The sequence below is a fragment of the Cyanistes caeruleus genome, chromosome Z, assembly GCF_971803275.1.
Source record: "Cyanistes caeruleus chromosome Z, bCyaCae1.hap1.1, whole genome shotgun sequence".
NCBI lineage: Eukaryota > Metazoa > Chordata > Aves > Passeriformes > Paridae > Cyanistes > Cyanistes caeruleus.
Window position 1 is genome coordinate 28,897,452 of NC_141732.1, and position 19,647 is coordinate 28,917,098.

At 38.4% G+C, this 19,647-nt stretch overlaps 1 protein-coding gene across 7 annotated transcripts in view; it reads left to right on the plus strand.

The window, feature by feature from the left end:
* The window catches only part of ECPAS (Ecm29 proteasome adaptor and scaffold), a 64,300-nt gene that overhangs the window by 15,134 nt on the left and 29,519 nt on the right, over positions 1 to 19,647 (plus strand). For all 7 annotated transcript variants that reach the window (XM_086868340.1, XM_086868333.1, XM_086868339.1 and 4 more), the window contains 17 exons: positions 1,378 to 1,496; positions 2,605 to 2,757; positions 5,500 to 5,668; positions 6,144 to 6,283; positions 7,463 to 7,544; positions 7,788 to 7,907; positions 8,076 to 8,161; positions 8,422 to 8,500; positions 10,037 to 10,086; positions 10,646 to 10,712; positions 10,816 to 10,938; positions 11,994 to 12,097; positions 13,157 to 13,280; positions 15,506 to 15,586; positions 16,302 to 16,533; positions 17,075 to 17,166; positions 19,198 to 19,332. In XM_086868340.1, coding sequence (XP_086724466.1) covers positions 1,378 to 1,496; positions 2,605 to 2,757; positions 5,500 to 5,668; positions 6,144 to 6,283; positions 7,463 to 7,544; positions 7,788 to 7,907; positions 8,076 to 8,161; positions 8,422 to 8,500; positions 10,037 to 10,086; positions 10,646 to 10,712; positions 10,816 to 10,938; positions 11,994 to 12,097; positions 13,157 to 13,280; positions 15,506 to 15,586; positions 16,302 to 16,533; positions 17,075 to 17,166; positions 19,198 to 19,332 — 1,956 coding nt within the window. The remainder of the gene's footprint in view (positions 1 to 1,377; positions 1,497 to 2,604; positions 2,758 to 5,499; positions 5,669 to 6,143; positions 6,284 to 7,462; positions 7,545 to 7,787; positions 7,908 to 8,075; positions 8,162 to 8,421; positions 8,501 to 10,036; positions 10,087 to 10,645; positions 10,713 to 10,815; positions 10,939 to 11,993; positions 12,098 to 13,156; positions 13,281 to 15,505; positions 15,587 to 16,301; positions 16,534 to 17,074; positions 17,167 to 19,197; positions 19,333 to 19,647) is intronic.

Below are 19,647 nucleotides of genomic sequence, written 5' to 3' on the forward strand. Positions count from 1 at the left end.
CTGAGTTACTCTTGATATTTCATGATTGTATGAATTGTCATTGCTTGTGTTGTGAAGGGTCTGTTCATTGGTAGAAGCTGCATTTGCAAGCAGCTGCCAATCCTTATCCTGATATCTGCAGGATCAGACTTTTACTTAAAATGCCTTTGTCTCTTTGAACATATGAGAACCTGTATTGTTATGTGGTTTTAGAGTCAGAACATTAGCTAAGCAAGATGACAAAAATGTTACGTTATTAATGGTGAAAATTTCATGGATTATTTTGTTCAATCTAATTTAAAAAGTGAAAATAGTTTTAAAATGTTTTTCTGAAACTGTGAAACAGTTTACATTTCAGTTTTGTTAGGTCTGTTGCAAATCATCAAACGAAAGTGATTAAGTCATAGGGAAACTTAGTACTTTTCGTTTTACTATCCAGTCTCGTATGTAACATAAATTAAAAATATAACATCTTAGAAATGTATGGAGAAATATTTAGACTTTAAACAGCAGTGACATTCATAAAAGTAATCTTAGGTTGTCCTAAGCAAGTGGCATTATCTGGAATTCACTTTTTACAGAAGACTTCTGGAATGCATATATTTTGTAGAGCAAAACAAGCTATCTTGTTTAAAGACATACTTGACAAACCCTGCATTTGGCTGGGCTTGTCAAAAATGTCTTTTCATTCATGTCTCTCAGTGATATATATTGCTTTGCATCATAAGGCTTTATAGTGTTTTAACTCAAGTGTCATGTACAAAGTAGTGTGCTGAACTACAGCACTCTTTTTTGGCACTTCTTTCAGCCAGGTCATGGAACACAACTCTTACCTCTGCAGTTCTTGGCTGGATTTAGATGAACAGCATTTAACAGCTAGATAGTTAGATAGTCCAGTATTCAGTATTGCTTTGCTGTGCTGTCCTGTCACTGGACTCTTAACAGCATTTGCAGCTTTTAGATAAGGTGATTTAGAAACATGTTTTCAAGAGAAATTTTCTCTATGCTAATGACTTTGTATTTATTAAATATTGTTTTCTATTTTATTTCAGAAATATGTAAGACAGATCATTGCATTTGCTTTCTTTTAAGCTGTTGCTTAGTTGCAGCTGTTTTTGGTGAAATTGGCAGTGAGAAAGATAAACCAAAGAGAGTTTTTTAAATTGTTTTTTCTATCTTTTAAAGTAGACGTCTAGCGAGAGCTTCTCTGAGTAGTCCTTGCTGAGTCTCTACTTTAATGGTTGTCAGTCTGATAAGTCTTAGACTTAAGAAATTAGTCTTACAAAGCATATGTCGTTTCCTGTACCCAATTATGTAACAGAAGATACAAGAATAGAATAAGGAACACATACTTCTTTTTCATTACTGCAATACTGTGTGCTTTTTCTACCCCTTTAGAATTTTACCATAATTTATGTTAAGATGGGATACCCCCGTCTGCCTGTGGAAAAACAATGTGAATTGGCTCCAACCCTTCTCACTGCAATGGAAGGGAAGCCTCAACCACAACAAGACAGGTATAACTACTTACTCTTGAAGTGAATTTTGTTGGTATTGTTTTAGTAAAATAATGTGTATCAGTTGTTCAGAGATTTCCTTAGTGCTGTCTTCTTTACTAGGATGTTCTTGGCATGTGCTATTTGGATCCGTAGTTCAGTCATTTGGGTGGTACAAAAAATTCTTATAGTCTAATGCTCTAATAGTATACAGAATCTGCAGCAGCAGACTCCCTATATGATAGGAGGTCTGTGTTATGATAGCAGTGAAATGCCTTTCCATATCCCCCATGCATCTTCAAGTTCTAATTTCCAGGTTAAGGTCAGACACCTTCAGTAGATACCCTCTGACCAGCTGCAGGAGCAGTGCTAGATGTCTTGGACTGACCACTTAAAATTGAGAGATAGCGTTTCAAGTAGGAATTTTAGCTAAGTTGTAATACCTGAAAAAAAAGACTGTCAGGAGCTGCTGTTTACTAAGAACCTCAAAAAAACTGTAACTGATGGGCTTGGTTCTTACTTGCACTGAGATGAGTTTTCACTGTACTGATATTGGAAAATGTCACCAAAGCCATGTCTTCATTCATTCTACATACTGTGATGGTGTAAAAATATTTTTAAAATTACTTTACTGAAGGGTCTTGCAGTAAAATCTTGCTTCCATTAATGAGACTATTGTGAAAATACTTGGAACATGGTTTTTCTTGTACATGAGCAAGTACATGAGCGAAGAGAGCTTTGGAAAATCTGGCTGTGGTGGTATACAACCAATGTGTCTGCCAGTGTTTCTTAAGGATGAGACGGTCCTAGACTGTATTTTGTGGCATAATTTTGAAACTGTCAAAAATCTGGACAATAACAATGATTTTATCTCTCCAAATGTCTGCATGCATGCAGACACATATGTTCCACTTTAAGGACAAATCCCAATTTATCTTCTGCTTTCTGTTTTTAAGTACATCAGGTGATAAATAGAGGCCAGTGGATTGTGTAGATGTTTAACTTTGTTAAGATTTTCTTTTTTTGCTATTAAGGACCAGGTTTGTTGTAAAAGGTTTCTCTCTTGTGTGTTATAAATAAACAGGTGTGTTTTTTTTAAATGGTTGCAGTAAATGTAATTGTTTTTCAGCCTAATGCATCTTCTAATACCAACCCTTTTTCACATGAAATACCCTGCTGAACCATTGAAAGCAGCAGCTTCTCCGTTTAATCTTGCTGAAAAACCAAAGACTGTACAGCTGCTTTTGGACTTTATGTTGGATGTTCTTCTTATGCCTTATGGGTGAGTTGCTTTATGACTGGTACTGGTCTTCTCTAGCATTAATGTGTTCTTTATGTGTGAAACAGTACAAACTACACCCATGAAAACTCATTTAAAGTACACTGTTACTTCCTGGCTCGAATGAAATCAGTGTAAAGGTACAGAGAAGTTGATAATTTTAAGAACCCTATCACCATCTTCCTTACTTTATAAAACATCTTTTTTCTACTCAATTTGGTGATACACAATTCTGTCCTTACCTCTTGTGAGATCAAAGTGAAACTATGAGACGTGTGAGCTACCTTTCAAACAGAAGCCTGACAAAAATACGTGCTCATCTTTCTGCAGTTCGGTTTTAAGGCTTATTCCTCTGAGGTCATAAACAAACATGTTCTCTAAAAATTAGTGCTTTCCAGAGTTGAACCTTTGAACAAGATTTTTCTTTTGTCTGTCTTCTGGTGAAAAATATTCAAACTGCAACGATGTTTTCTTAGTGTAAACACTGTTTTTGAAAGCAAGAAGAATGTACAGACCAACTTAAATTTACTGATCACTGCTTATTAGGAACCATCTAATGTCTAAATTTAATACGTTCTCAAAACGTTTTTTCTACTAACTTTTTTTTTGTGTCTTTGTATTGCTAGGGGAGCTTTTGCTCTGAAAGAAAATAAAAATTATTTTTATGGTAGAATACATTCATATTTTTTCTAGCAATAAAAGTCTCACAGGATTGGTGCAAGTATGATAATTTATATTTTTTTTTTGAGCTCATAATTGCTCACCTGCATAGATTAACCTAAAGGAATGAGTTTAAAATAATGAGCACATGGTCTTTCTCCGTGCAGATTTGTTGGAGGCCATGCTTCTCATCAGATAATTCAGGGGCCACTTCCCTTTTGTTTGAATATACAGAATCTTGCAGCTTATAGTTTCGAATACCTGTTCTGTTCATGATGCACACTCCGTTTGACCCAGGTTAATTGCTCTTAGTTTCATCATGGCTGTAGCTTCAACAGACGAAGTCCTTGGGCCTTCAAGCAAGACTTCACTCCCTTCCATGCTTTAATACTCTGGCCAAGCATGAGTTTTTAAATCACACAATCATTTAGTTTGGAAGAGACCTCTGAGAAAACACTCAGAGACATTTGAAAATAGGAGGTGAAAGTTTTAATTTTCTTTCCAGAAGGTGCTACAGTGTCTTGAGCTAGCCTGTGGCTCTGAATGTCTGTCTCTTAAGGTCTTGCTCCCTGGGGTGAGGCTGTTTGTAGTGTTTTACAGCTAATTTATGCTTGTTAGAACTTGGTCTGTCTTGTTGCAGCTGGAGCCTGAGGGCCTGTCCAACCCCAGCTTCTGCCAGCAACAAGCCCAGATAGACAGATAGATGTCCTGGGGGAGAGCTGCCATCCAGGGTTTCCAGGCAGTCTCCAGCCAGGGGTAACCCTTAGGAGCATGGGAAAAGGCTTAAGGTGCCCAGCTCTTTTACAAGTGATTGCTGCTCTGTGATCAGCTCTGTTCAGCCCTGCCGGCTCCGTTCAGGGGTTACTCCAGCCGACACAGAGAAGAGATGGGAAGATCATATGGCATTCCACAGAAAGTCTCTAGTGCAGGCTTCATTGAAGGGGGCCAGTGATGGTCTAACCCTGAACTGGGCAAAAGCTGGTGTTTTGATAGGGAAGGGGAGAATCTAGGAGGGGACCAACAGTCTGAGACTGGGCTAAGATGACCAATACTTAACAGGGAGATAACATGGGGTCCTGAAGCAGGAAGGGGTCCACAGCTTAGTCACCATGACTAGGTGGTTTTGTCTTTTCTTAGGGGACAGATCTCCAGGGAGGATTCCTGTCAGGCTGGGCTTCCTCCACACATCATTGCCCAGTTCTGAATTAGCCTTACCTGTTTGCTGCAGTAAAGCAACCAGAAAGCTCAACTGTGGGGCTTAAAGCTCGTAATAAAGTGCTTAAAGTTTTAACTTACGAGTCTTGGAGTGAATCCTTATTGTTGAGATTGTTTACTTCTTTTTGTTGCCTGTGTGCTGAATGCAAAATGGGAGGCTGGTTAGGGCAAAATAATTCTTGTTGGTCTCTGCACTGCAATTTTGAGGCCATTAGGCCAGCTTCCAAGGATACATGGAGAGGTGGGGTGGCTTTTATGAAAAGCCACTCCACTCATGGAGGTGCGTACAAGGCAGCTAGACTAGCTGGTCTTACAAAACAACAGCCTCTGTAAACTGCTTTTTATTTTTGCTTTCCTTCCCTGCCCAGTACTAAAGCTGCCATTTTCCAAGACAGGATCTCATTTATTTATTTTTTTTATATCAGGATTTTTTTCCTGCCACTCATGTTGCATATGCTTCATTGTTTCTCTTGTTAGGTTTCTGTTCTTTGTAGAAATCAAACAAATATTGGAGCTTTTAGCATGAGTTTCTTGGATGTAGCACTGCATGAGTATTTACTTCTAATACAAAAGAGATAATTTTTTCTGGTTTGTAAGCTAAGAACTCTTTCTGAAAATGCCAGTGGATGCTTCCATTTTCCAACTTGGGTTTGTTTTCATTTACAATGACATTGTTAAGGCTCTTGCAGAATATGTTTGGATAATTGGTAGCGGAGTCTCAAATTCTGTCTTGTGTTAGAATCATGGCATTAAATAAAGAAAAATAATCAAGTTGTACAAGTTATGTGTCTTTCTCAGTTCCAAAATCTAATTCAGTTGGTAATGTGGTTTGGAAGAGGCTCTAATAAAAATCTTTTCCTGAGTGCTTAGGTTTGTATTGAATGAATCTCAAAGTCGACAAAATGTGCCCTCGGCCCAGGGGTCTTCATCAAGTAGCATGGGCGGGCCTGGAATCCCTCAGCCACCTCCAGGGATGAGCTTTTATGCAGCCAAAAGGGTAATTGGAGATAGTCCATGGACACCAGAGCTGCTGGAACAGGTATTTAGAGCTGTGGGGCTTGTCCTTGGTGAATTGTAGGTGGTAATGGGGATGATTGTGGATGGAGGAATGGAAAGCTGGAGGGAAAATGTGTAACTGATTCTGACCGGGCCTTCAGTTGCTGTGAGGGAATTTGAGGGATTTTGCATGATGCTTTACGGAATTTTGCAGTGGTGGGGTGGGGCGGAAGCTGATTAGGGAGCAACCGTGACTGCAGCCTACTTTAAGTTTTACTCCCAAAGGTTGCAGCAGTGTCTTCTGTTTCTGAAGCATCCCTTTTTAGCAGTGGCATTACAGAGTATCCTGTAATGGTAATGCTGGTACTTAGCTGCAGATGACTTTGACAGGAGGCAACTTCTCCTTGAACACTTCTCCTTGAACAAGCAGAAGCCATGATTTCGGACAGCTGAGCTGCTATAGTAACATAACAACCACTTTCTTGTCAGTAACACTGTCTTTTCCTGGTGTTGAACAGTGTAAGCTGGGGATAGTGAAGTTCATTGAAGCTGAGCAAGTGCCCGAACTCGAAGCTGTTATACATCTGGTTGTAGCCTCCAGTGATACAAGACACAGTGTTGCCACTGCAGCAGACCTTGAACTAAAGAGCAAGCAGAGGTAAGGTCTGGATGGTTGGAAAAGTTGGTGTTAGTACTCCTGAAACATCTAGCTGCAATAAATGTAGTGCTCCAGGGAGACTGTGTTTGAGGGGAGGAAGGGGGAAGTCCCTTGTGTGTCTGTGAAGCTGCCATGTATTCCCACTGAGCTGTGGATGGTGTGGTTCGCAGTCTTGCAGCTGGAAATGTCACTTGGCTCCATAGCTGACAGCTTTAGCTGTGTGGGTTTGATCATTTTTGGTATCACTTTTGAGCCATTTTCTTACCAAATGGTAAAGAGTAATGGTTTCCACATTGCCCTCTGTGAATCAATTGTCAATAAAGCTTTAGTAAATGATTACCAGAAATGTATGCTTTCATTTAATTTAGTAAGAGAGCAAAGAGACTAATTGTGTAATGGATCATAGTCTAGAAAGTTTGGCAAACAGTGATGTCACTATTACAGAAACTTTTGCTCACCTTCAGTTCACCCTTCATCATCTAAAGACAATGCTTCTGTTTTTAACTCATGAAGAGCCAGAGTAAGAGCTATTGATACTGTTTGCTGAGACATTGACAGTGGGAGATTTGCTGGCTCATGTAGGAGGCAAGTCAGGCCCATCTTTGAAATGTGTAGGTGGCTTCTGTAGGACTATTTAACATGGAGTCAAATTTGTAATGTGAAACCTTATGCAACTGAAGTCTGTTAATATGCCTCAGTCTTGACAGGGGACATGATTCTATTAAATGATGAAGCCTGATTAAGGAAACTAGTCTCTTCTTTGCTGCTTGTCTCATCTTTCCTTCTGAGTTGGAGTTCTTCACCTAGAGAGAAAAATAACTGTGTGGACAATATGTAATGTTGAATGTCTTATGAGAAATATATGCTACTTCACAGATTACTGTTGAATATTCAATTGGTAGATTACTGTGGTCTGTATGTCCTATTTCAGTGGGAGAGAAGGGAGCATGTAGGTTTCTAAGAAATTATATCATGTTGTCAGACATTGTTAAAGTGTAATTGGTTCACAGTCTTTATGGTTATATATTATGTAGATGTGGGAAAAGTGGTTTGAAGTCAAACTGAGAAGTTCTATGTAAATTTTGGGAATAATATGAATATGATGCAAAATTATGTATTTTAAGCAGTCAAAGGTCAGAATTGTAACATGTTGGTGTTCAATGTATTTTTTTCCTTCAGTTTAATTGACTGGAACAATCCTGCTATCATCAACAAAATGTATAAAGTGTATCTTGGGGATATACCACTGAAAACCAAGGAGGTAAGATTTGCCTTCAGAGTTGTCTATCTTCTTAATTGCTGAATAAGTAATTTTAGTTGTCTTATTTTATTTTTAAAAATACATCTGTATTTCTTAAATCTTTCACTTCCCTTGATATCTGCTTTCACTGAATATTTGAATGTTATTTGAATTTTTTTTCTCTGTGCCAGTGTGTTCTGATTTGCAGCAGAAAGTAGTTTACTGGTGTCCAATGATGCACTATTTCTTCTCTGCTTCTGACAGGGATCTGTTCTGAAACCAGAAATGAAACGAGAGTCAGTCAGTACCCGTGTTAAATTAAAGATAGTTCCTCATCTTCTACGATCCCGGCAAGCTGCTGAAATGTTCCCAGCTAACATTCAGGTGATGCTTATTTTGCAAAGCTACACTTCCTAATCAGTTTCATGGTACAGTTCCTCCATTACTTAGAGGTAGGAAGCACTGTTACTGATGACAGTGTTTAAAAAGGGGGAATGAAAATCTTTGAAAGTTAAGGCAGACACTCTCTAATCTCTCTTTCCTTTTGGTCAGGTGGTATATGATGGACTCTTTGGTGCAAACACAAATGCAAAACTGAGAAGTCTGTCATTGCAGTTTGTGCATCATATTTGTATCATGTAAGTAGTTCATAAAGCACAATGTTTTTTAGCTATTTACCTAGAGGCCACTCTGTTTAATAGATATAACTGAACTAATGAGTACTAAAACTCAGAGAAAGTAGGGGGTTTTTTTACTTAATCCTGGAAGCTCAGTGTGTCTGTGCTTGCACACAATAAATTGTAATTTCTAATCTTGACGCAGTCAAGAGAAGTGATACCAGAGAAGATACTTTTCAGTAATGCAAAAGATCATGTTTTGTTGATTTCTCTAATTGCAGTTGTCCAGAGAGTAAAATAAAGCCCTTAGGTCCAATGCTTTTAAATGGACTTACAAAGCTGATCAATGAATACAAAGAGGTAAGATGAAAAATTCTTTACTATAATTCTTGATATGAATAAAAGCACAAGATAAATAAATTTATGAAATGTATAAATAAATTTATAAATTTTGTAAATTTATAAAAGGATTTATCGTTTTGTGTTTGCTTGAGAGGCTGCTAGAGAATACCATTGAAGAATTTTTGTTGGAAAAGAAGCAAATATTTTAAAATGCTATATAGGAAAACTGTTTTATTTAACACCTATAGATACATGCTTGGGCACCAATTGCAAAATCTCAGGAAACAATGAGTGTTAGTAATATAAAGAGAGAAGTCAAAGTAGTATCTAGCTGCTCATACTTTGGGAGCACCCAAGGACCTCAACTCTGGATATTTATCCCATTATGTTAAGCATCTGTACAGTCCTGCTTGTTATACATTCCATCCTAACTATCCAGGGATGGTATTACTATGGGAGGAGTGTTACCAAAGAGAACTGCAAATGCCAGTCTGGTCTCATGAGGTGCTTCCAGTGCCATTTCAAAAGTCAAATTCCCCATGATACCTCCTATATGTACCTCAGAAAGAGCAGATGTTTCGTATCACCTCTTCCGCAGCTTTGAACTCCTTGCTGCTTCATTTAAACTTTGAATGTCACCTTCTGGCCTGAGTTGGCCAGGTGTTGGGACACCCTCTGCCATTGGGAAGGGAATGAAAAGGGAGAAAGTAAGCCGCTGCGTACAAATGTGCTGTATTGGTCATCCACAGGATGCATTGTGCAAACAGCTTCCTTTTTTCACAGCTGCTGCTCAGACCTTGTGGGAGGTTTCTGTCCCTCTGCTACTGTTTCATATAACTCACTGCATCTCCTTATTTGTTTCTCTTGAACTGAAATGTAGTTAGCTGAGACCAGAAAAAGAGATTGACATTTTGCCACAATTTTCAGTTTTCTCTGTTTCTTAGACAAAAGTGTGCTCCCTCTGTTTCTATATAATGTTTTTATTCTTGGATAATATATTTTGTATTCTTGGATAAAATATTTTATATGTTAGGATTCTTTTTCCATGGAAGGCTGCTTGAGCAATTTGAAGACAGGATTTATAATTTAGAGTAAATCTTTTTTTGTGGATGCTAACTATGAGTAAAAGCAGGGAGCACAGTGACTGTGGAAAATCAGGCTGCATAACTTTCTCAGTCTTGCCTGAGAAAGTGGCCTGGGAAATCATAAGGAGGAATTAAAACAATCCTCAGAGATAGAAAACAGCCTTGCAGGTGCTGTTTGTCAGTTTCTTGTTTTCTTGCAAGAGAAGGTCAAGGGGTGGTGTACACCACTGACCAATGATGGTGATGTGTTAGTTTACTAATCAATAAGAGTTTTACCTTTCTCTACTTTCATGTATCGGTCTATAAAAGAAGATCTGAGGTAATAAATCTTAGGCTCTCCTGTTCAATGCATAAGAGAGTCTGTGTCGTTCTTCTTGCTGTTCCCAATAGAGCGACATTTATTTATAAAAGATGTACCTGTACGTATTTCTGGTTTTGCTAAATTCTCTTTATTGTTTTATTATTCAAGGATTCAAAACTGCTATCAATGGCATATTCAGCAGTTGGAAAGCTCTCCAGGTAACTGAATCATCATTTAAACAACAGGACATTGAATAACTTTTCCAAAGTAATCAGTTAATTTATCAGCAGCAAGTTTTATGCTACCTGCCAATTTTGCAGTTGAGTGCACAGTGCAGAGAAAAGTGTCCTTCTTGTGACAACTCCAGAGATGTAAAAGGAAATATGTTTTTAGCTGATAGCACGGCAGCTCAGAAATTATGCACAGAATTTAATAAATGGTTCCGCATTCTGGATTGGCAAAAATACAAATTTCTGGAATGTAGGAATGTACAGCAAAGACCATAGTGTGTGAAGCTAGGCAAGTGAAGCTAGATATGTTCGGTCATGTGCTGGTGATCTATGTGGTTGTCCATAAAATGTCTCACTTTTCAAACTATGTTAAGGGAGGGAGAATGTGCTGCTTTATGGTGGATATGGCTAAGATAGAGCAGTTTTTCTGGACTGGCTATAATTGTTTGACACTTAAAATTTGGAATGAGGGGAAGACTAGTGAAATGTGATGCCTTTCAACTTATAAAGAAACAAAAGCTTCATAGATTAAAATATCTTGTTTCAGCCGAATGCCTCAGCTCTTTACCAAGGATATAGCACTGGTACAGCAGTTTTTTGAAGCCTTATGCAAGGTGGGTGCTGATGGGACTTCGGGAAATAATTATTTTCGTCTGATTTTACTCAATTCTTGACACTACACACTGTAAAGTGAAAACTCTTGTTTTTTTACTGCAGGAAGATGCTGATACTAGGCTTGCCATTCAAGAGGCATTGTCTATGATGGTTGGTGCATATAGTAACTTGGAAGGAGCCCAGCGTACCCTGATGGAAGCTCTTGTAGCTTCTTATTTAATAAAGGTATTTTCAGTGGAGTTGAAATCACATACCTTAAAAAAAGGGCAATTAATTGTCTTCCTGTTTCCTTACACTTCCTGGTAGATACTTCTCAAGCATATCTTCCTTTTGATACTGAATAGATTGGCCTATCTGGGAGAAGGCAGGGTATGCTCAGATGAAATATTTTTAACGTGGCTTGGTGACCATAAGGAAGGTGACACTGCAGTTCTCTATTTGTGTTCTGTTTAGCAGAAAACCAAAGCCATTGCAATTGCACTGTATGTTTCTCAAAGTCTTCTCCTTAGAAAACTTTTAGAAGCAAATGCTCCTGAAATGCTTTGGGACATTGAGAGTTTGGTAGAGAGGATCATTCACTGCTAAGTGGGGTTTCAGCAGGCTGTGTGATACCTTACATAGGGCACCTGTGAACCTCTCACGGAGCTCAGTCTTGTGACACTAGTCTAGACTGAACAGACTTGACTTACTAATACTCTTGAGTACCTTGTTTGTGTTTAGAGTACACCAGAAGTCTGGATTTTCAGAAGGAGTGAGTGTTGTATGCTCTGTGTTTGCATGGGTACTAGTGTAAGAGATAATTTTCCTCCTGATAATTCCTTTGCTTAAGGGATCTAAACCTCCAGGCAGTACCTTTTTGAGACTATGCATACCTTACAGACAGAATAACCACCCTAAGCTGAAGTTTATTTCTCACCTCTGGCTATGCTGCATCTAAGCATAGATCTGATTTCCATGAAGAGATGATATATGTCAGTTTAATTTCAAAACTGCTTGGATAGAGTGGTTCAGTTTTTCAAAAGTTAGTATGATTCCCCAGAGTGTGCATGTGCTTAATCAAACTTGTGTCTGTATGAGAAGTTTGCTTTTCTTTGCCCTGTCTCCTGCCATATGAATTGTAAACATGAGTAGTGTCTCAGAATGTCTAAACTTTTTGAATCATGTCGTTACCAGAGGTCAAAACAAATGACTGATAATGTACAAGTGATGAATGTAACTCATTACTGCTTTCATTTAAAACTTTAAAAATCAACCATATGTTTGTGTCTTTTCCCTTTAAGCCTGAAGTTCAAGTACGTCAAGTGGCTGTAAAATTTGCTAGCACAGTGTTCCCTCCAGATCATATCCCTTCAAGATACTTACTCCTCTTAGCTGCAGGAGACCCGTAAGTTGTTTTGCTTTATAAATTATTTTCTCACACACACACACGCATACACATTTATATATGTATGTATGTATGTGTGTATATGTGTATGCATATTCACATACATGTATATACATTCAGTATATATTTGGATTAAATACGAATACATGTATCTGTGTATGTGTATGTTCACACATAAATAACTAAAAGAAAATGAAATACGGTAACTTGGAAATCAAACTTCACATTCTCAGCGTTCCTGTGGAGAACTGTTACTGTACTCAGTGACAGTCTTTACATTGTTTTTCTTGTTTCAGATGAACTGCAGTTACTACAGCACTTCATATTAATGATCAGTTACAATTGCAAAAATAAAAATGCATTAACTGAAATCACTTTTACAGTGTCTAGAAATTACTTTCTCCTGGAAAATTCTATCAGTCTATTTTTAGCTTGTATTTGCAGGGAGTTGAGCATGCAATTTTGAGAGCTGCTACTCTGCTGAGGAGTAGGTGACTTGTTAAATTACAGTAATCATTTCATTTGCAGTTTTCTGTTACTGCAGTGTAAGTGGTGGGGTTTTTTTTCAACTTACTTTAATTACTAAATTTTTGATAAGAGTAGCTATTGTGTAACTAAGAAAAGCTAAACAGATCAGTTGCAACAACCAGCTCTGTCATTGCAGTGTCAGCACTGTTTCAGGAGTAGTATCTATTGTGCAGTGGATAATGATAAACCTGGTATGTGGCAGCTGAAGCTTGACTATAGGAAGTGATAGGGAGAAGTAGCAGATAGGAAAACAAGGATGTGGGAACCAGGAACGGATGGTGAACACTAAAAGGATGTAAGAGGAAAAGAAGTAAGCTTGTCCAGATAATTTTGCAAAAAGCACTCATTTTTCTTTCCCGTCTGTAAAATAAACAAATACTAAAAGTTATCATGGAAGATTTTTTTCTCCCTTTCTTTAAAAAAACATCCCCACTGGTCTCCCTCCCCCAGCTTCCCAGCATATCTTATTACTCATTGAAGGCTGTTTGTTCTGTGCAAATAATGTCTGTTTCTCGTCCTTTCCTCTGAAAGGCGGGAGGAGGTACATGGAGAAGCCCAGCGGGTACTGAGAACATTTTCTGGAAAAAATGAAAAGGAGAGTTCTGGAAAGCAGATGCCTTCCTTCCCTGAAATGGTCCATTACATTCAAGACAAGGTACAGTGCTTCTGTCACAGGAAATGACAAATAGATGCGTGATGCTCAGGCATGGGATATGTGTGGTCTTGCCTTCTTTGTGTCTGTTTCCTACAACTACCACAAGGAATAAAGTTAGAGAAAATCAAACTAAGAACCACACATAGTATTTCATTGCCAAGATTACTACTCGTCATCACTTTCTGGTGGCAGCAATTGCAAGAGATCCATGTGTTAATTAGTGAGGAAGATGTTTTAGCAAAGAGAATGTTTTGCTTTCTTGCAGTTTGTGCAGATAATATGTAGAATGAGGAAGCCAGTTTTCAAGGCTTATAATCTGGCATGTCTCACAAACACAGTTCCTGAAGGTGCTAGAAGACTACTTTTTATTTGGCCCAATGAACAATAATGTAAATAAACAAAAAATAAAAATAAAAATCCTAAGCTAGGAAAGGAAATAGGAAGACAAGTGAAGAAGCCTGATTTTTTGACTTAAAGGCTTAATTTTTCATCTTCATTGCAATTTATGGAATGATGGCCATGTAGATAATCTTTCACAAGTTTAATAGAATGATGCACCAAAAATTGTGCCACTTAGTTTACTCACAGCTGTTTGCCGTGAGAGCACATCTGGAGAAGTGCTAAAATATTGTCTCTGTTACACACTTCCGTGTATAGTAGCTATCCCAGGCGTATAAGCAGAAAAGGAGATGAAGAGATTGGAGAGTCACTGACACTATTTTTTGCTGTGATAGCCTATTTTTAAAAAAATGTCAGAAGTATATAATGTTGAAAGCACATGTGATTTTGCATGAGATCTGTGATAGCAGAGCACTTAGACCTGAGAGATTTCTTGTGAAATGTGTGCTCTGATGGTGTTGTACTCTACTAATACTCTGAAGCCTTTGAAGTTCTATGAGAAAACTTGCTTTTTGTCCAGAATCCTGACTATTTAAGTAGATATAAAAATTGAGTTTTAGATAACACTCTTAAATTCTGTCCCCCTGAAGTTGGTTTTTAAATTTTCTTTAACATTTGTAATGTCACTAAATAATTACGGATTAGTGTAATTTAATCACTAAGAGTCTCTTAATCATGGGGGAATTAAAAAAATTTTTGAGCACTTTTCAGGCCTTCTTTATGTGTCCTGAAGGTGTATTATAAAATCCTAGAGGTATAATTATTTGTTTCATTTTCTCAAAGTGTGATTTTTCACATACCATCAATAATCTGTGACTTTTGTAGGTGTTTGAGGAATCTGTATGCATTGGTTGGCACTGTTGGCTGAGAAGAAAAATGACTGCATGATTTAGCATGATCCTTTTCTCCTTCTGAAAGAAAAATATATGTGAAAGAGTAGGACCCAATCTGCTGGGTATGGGTGGGAAACAATTCCTTGAGAGTCACTGTCTGTTCACTATATCAGGTTTTCTTTAGTAATTCTGTATATTATTGAAATTAGTATTGCTAGAGGTCAGGGTGTTTTAAGGGGAGTGAGGGTCTTTTGTCTTCCACAATTGCCTTGTGTATTTACACAAGTACAAGGCTGCCTGACTGAATCAAGCCCTACCACTGATGTGCATGTTGCCTGTTTAATATATATGTATTGCTTTTCTGCAACATTTGCAGTGGGTGTCACTTAAAGCCTCCTGTTTGGATGTTTTTCTGCTGGTATATTCCTGCTTGTCAAAGCTAACATTTACGTGGAAAGAAGTTGTTCACTTGCTGCTGCAGCCTTCCACAACAGGTAGAGAGACTCCCTCTGGGTCTCTCGGTCTGAGAGGCTCCCCAGACTTGGCTGGCACCACATAGGGCACCCACCTCCCAGTACTGGGGAAGCCTGGCTGCTCTGCAGCCTCTCCAGGCAGAGATGGCATTTTAAAGCTCTCTGGTTGCCTGTCGAAGGGTAGGTTCAGAGTTTATGAGGAGGTTTATGAGGTACTTCACTTTTAAATTCTAAAGTACTTCTTTGTTTCCTGAAAAGAGGAAAGAATGTTGTACTCCTTCAGTCTCCCCTGCTATTCCCTCTCACGCATTCAGAGTTTCCACTTTCTGAATTGATGTGAAGTAGATCGACCTGACTAATACCAAGTAGATGGTGCGCTTTTTATTACAGAGCTGTTACATGTTTTCAGTTGCTAAGTGGAGGATTAGCAGAGCCACATCAACAAAATTTCACTGAGTTTTCCAACATCTCTGGTATTATGGGTCTGAATGTTCCACTCTTAATATATTCTGTTGTTTAGGCCACTCACCGAATGAAAACTCCGGCTAAATATATGACTGGAACTTCAGCATTGCCTTTTAATCCTGCCACATTTGGAGAGGTAAATGTCTGGTTTTACTTCCTCAGATATGTGTACCACTATTTATCTGGAGGACAGTGTAAGAAGCTAACAGGTACCGTAAGTCACCCTACATTCTAAAATCCATCAATGCAGATGTTGGGATTAACTCTCTATCCTTTGTCCTTAAATGGCAGTCTGAACAAGATTTTCATGGGGGGCTTGGGAGGAATGGTCACAAGAGGGTTGCTCCACTGCTTTCTGCTGCATCTCTAATGGACTAGCATTAGATATCAGACAGGCAGTCCTGTGCAGAGGTCCCTTTATGCTCCTTGGGGCTCTTTTTCTAACAGAATCCCAGGCTTCAGTGATCTGTAGACACAAACTGGGGTGAGAAGTGACATCTGTATTAGCAAGGTGTTGGGTTGCATTTGTACACATGCCAAACTGGTATAGGGTACAGGCTGAATTCCCTGCAAGGAGTTGCATCAGCTGATGATAGACCAAAAGTCTGCATATGACTTAATCTTTAGAGAGTGATGTTGGGTTGTCAGGTTTATTGCAGAAAGTGGTCCTAAGGTTTGTTAGACTTCATATTTGTTCTTGTCTCTATACTAACTCTTCTGTATATATCTGATAAAAAACTATTCCATTTTGGTTACATTGAATACAGCGTATTCTGTGCTCTGTTGTCTCCTGCATGTTTTTTTAAGTGCTTATGCATTCAGGATTCTGTGTTTCTATGTTCTCTACTTAGATAGTTCTCTATCTGCGGATGTGTCTTGCTCACAGTGCTGGTGTGGTGCCAACCTCACAGAATTTGGCAGATATGCAAGATCATGCTCCAGCCATTGGACGTTACATAAGAAACCTCATGTCTGGCAACCACATATCTTTCTCTTCCTCCTCCTCCTCTTCAAAAAATGCAGAAACCAACCCTGTACATATATATATTGGCCTTCTTCAGCAGCTCTTAGCTGGTGTTGGAGGTAAGAAGCTGTGTGCAGTAGTATCCTGAAGAAATAAATGTCTTCTCTTACTAGAAATGAGTTGTCTTGTGCTTTGAGCTTGGCTTCAGCAGTCAGAGTTGAAACACAGACTCTATACTATTTAGCTTAAACTTGTTCTCTTCTTTGCTATTTTGTAAGTGGGAGAAATCATGGCTTTGAAATTGCGGCATCAGTTGACACAATAATGTAAAATTGTGAAGCCATTGTATATAACAGCTTCCTCACCAATGAATGCTATGACTTCCTTAGCCTTATAATAGCCTATCTGCCACAAGTGTAGTCTAAAAGATTTGAATGCATTTTGAACAAATTGCTACTAGAGTAGCTGCTTTTATTAGTTTCCATAATATATCTGAGAAATATTATACCCGCTATTTTGTACTGTTTGTTATTCCTAGTGAATTGCAAATAAATGCCTGAAATGCCTGATGCTTTTTTACCTCTTTTTAGCACTGAATAGCAGTGCATTGTCATAAATACTGGAGTTACTAAATTATCTGGTTCTTTAATTATTATTTAGGTTTGCCAGTCATGTATTGTCTTCTAGAAGTTGTTTCAGTGTATCCAGAAAAACTAGCCACCAGATTTGTAGACAAAATGGATTGGATTAAGGTACTGTAAAACCTTCTTTTTTGGTGTGTTTTTGGGGGGTGGATAGGGTTTGGTGGTAGCAAAATCTGGTACATTTTCCATGGTGAAAGAGAGTATGTTATATGTTTGTAGGATTAGAATATGAGATCTTTGAAGTCAGTTTATTCATAGGTTCAATATCATCGGTGGCCATTGGCTTTTAGGGCCAGGTTAGGTTCATAGATTTTGTCTATTATGTGTAGGATTCGTAGGGATGAAAGGGCGAGTGTGAGTAGTACTATGGCTGTCAGGATTGTTCGGACAAGCTCGATTTCTTGTGCATCGGCTGTGCTTGATGGTAGCTTTTCAGCAAGTATGAGCGTCAGGAGATAAATAACTAGGCTGCAGATGGCAAGGGCGACCATTAGAGCATGGTCGTGGAATTGGAAGAGTTCTTCTGTGATAGGTGATGGAGTGTCTTGGAAACCGAATTGTGAGTGGTTGGCCATGTTGGAGTGTTAAGATGCCCTTGGTTTTCACTGGTGATATAGCCTTGACAAGGCTGTCTTTGTTCATTTACTTTCATGTTCTAGGTAGTCTGTCATCTATCTGTTGGTATGGTCATCGATTTTTTTCTCTGCAGAAGAAAACTAAAGACAAATTTCTGTACATTTTTGACAGTGTGAATGTTTCAGGGGGAAGATGTGAATGACATCTTAGAAGATGAGATTACTTACATCCCTAGTTGTTTCAGAGACCTTTCTGTGGGGATATTTTTTTTCCTATTTATTAGCCCCAGACAAAAAAAATACCATACACTGGAGTCTGCTTGGGAGTAAACCAAAGAGAATTCTGCTTTCCATAGATTCTTTTCTCAGGCAACTGTGCTTTTTCATGATTTGCCTCAAAAAAATCTAGGATTTTTGAATGTCTTACAGGTTGCCATTGCTTTCACTGGGGCAGTCTGACAGAAAAAAATACTTAGTCAAGGTTAAAAAATGTTAGAACATGTACTAATAGTTTCTCCTGCTGATTCTGTGCTGCATTTTGCTTTATACAGGTTATCACTTCTCGTCTGCGTGCAGGTATGAACTGCACAGGAGAATACTTAAAATACTTGAAAACATTTCCCTTTTCAGTCTTCCTCCATTTGTAGAATGTTCTTCTTTGTCCTTTGCCTAGTGTCCATTTCCAGAATTAGGCTTCTAGGGGTAGTTCTTGATAGTACCGAATTTCAGAAATAGTGTTGTAAATCATATGTGTTTTTGCCTTGCCAAGTGAAACAAACAGGTTGAGGCGTTTGTTAGAAGTCAGATATGTGATGCTAGGTTGAAGTTAACATTAGATTTCATGACTCTTGTTTGTTTGCGTGGCTCATTTTGGTCTCTTTGTGGTGGCCCAAGGCACTCAAAGATTTGGGTATGAGTTTTTCATGGGAGTGTGTTGCATTATACATTAAATTGCTGGTAGAGGTAAGATCATGTCATAATGAATTACACCAAGCTTCCAAAATTAAAATTTTATTAACTTACTTAGACAATACAAGATCTCAAATAGAAATTGGGTATTTTTGCTTTGAGAACTGTGATTTCCTGAACACTTTTTTTTGTCATGGTTGGATTTGAATGGTTAACCCTCTTGAGTGTTTTTTTGCCTTTGATTAATAAGAAGGGTGTGGAAGCCTCTAGCAGCTCAGGGAAAGTAGTGGTTTAGGCCGTGGTTTTTTTTAGCCCAGTATGAATGCAAAGCCTGGAAGCTCTTAGCTGAGGACAGAATTTAGCCAAGAATTTGATCTGCATATTTTGACACAGGACTGATGGGGTGGCCCTCTTGTGGCTAGTGGTCTTTCTCCAAAATGCTCAGTGTGTAATGAATGCTTTGTTGAATTGATGGCTCTCTTTCTTATTAAGTAATAATACTGGTTGGTTTCAAAAGAAAGAGTGCTTTCTGCATTAAGAACTATATACCTATCTCCATGACAATTGTCTTTGTATGTTGAAGCTCTTTATGGGCAGACTGGGTAAGAAGCTGCTTCCATATTTCATGGTTTGTTTTTTCTTTAAACTCTTATAGAACCTGATGAACACTAACAAAGAGGAGATGCGTGAGCTTGCAGCCCTGTTTTATTCTGTAGTGCTATCTACCATGTCTGGAGATGAGCTTAAGGCATCCTTGGAGCAGCTGATCAAGATGACAAAAGACAACCATGTAACTACCTTCCTTTGTCTTCTTTTCTTTCTCATGTCATGTAACTGATAGGATATTTGAATCTCACCATGTGTCCAGGAGGTATTAACCTTAATCTGGGTGTAAAATTAACTAGCTGACTTCCAGTTGGAGGGTGAGAAAGGATTCATTTTTGTTGTGTTGTAGGTTAGTGCAACAGATTTTAAATAAATTAATCCCTGAAGCTGTAAAGGTCAGTAGGAGGATTTCATGGAGGCATGACCTAAGCAAAGCACTGTCATTTATTTAACCAGTTTTAGCCAGCTAAATAGCCACATCCCATTGAGTGGTAATGGA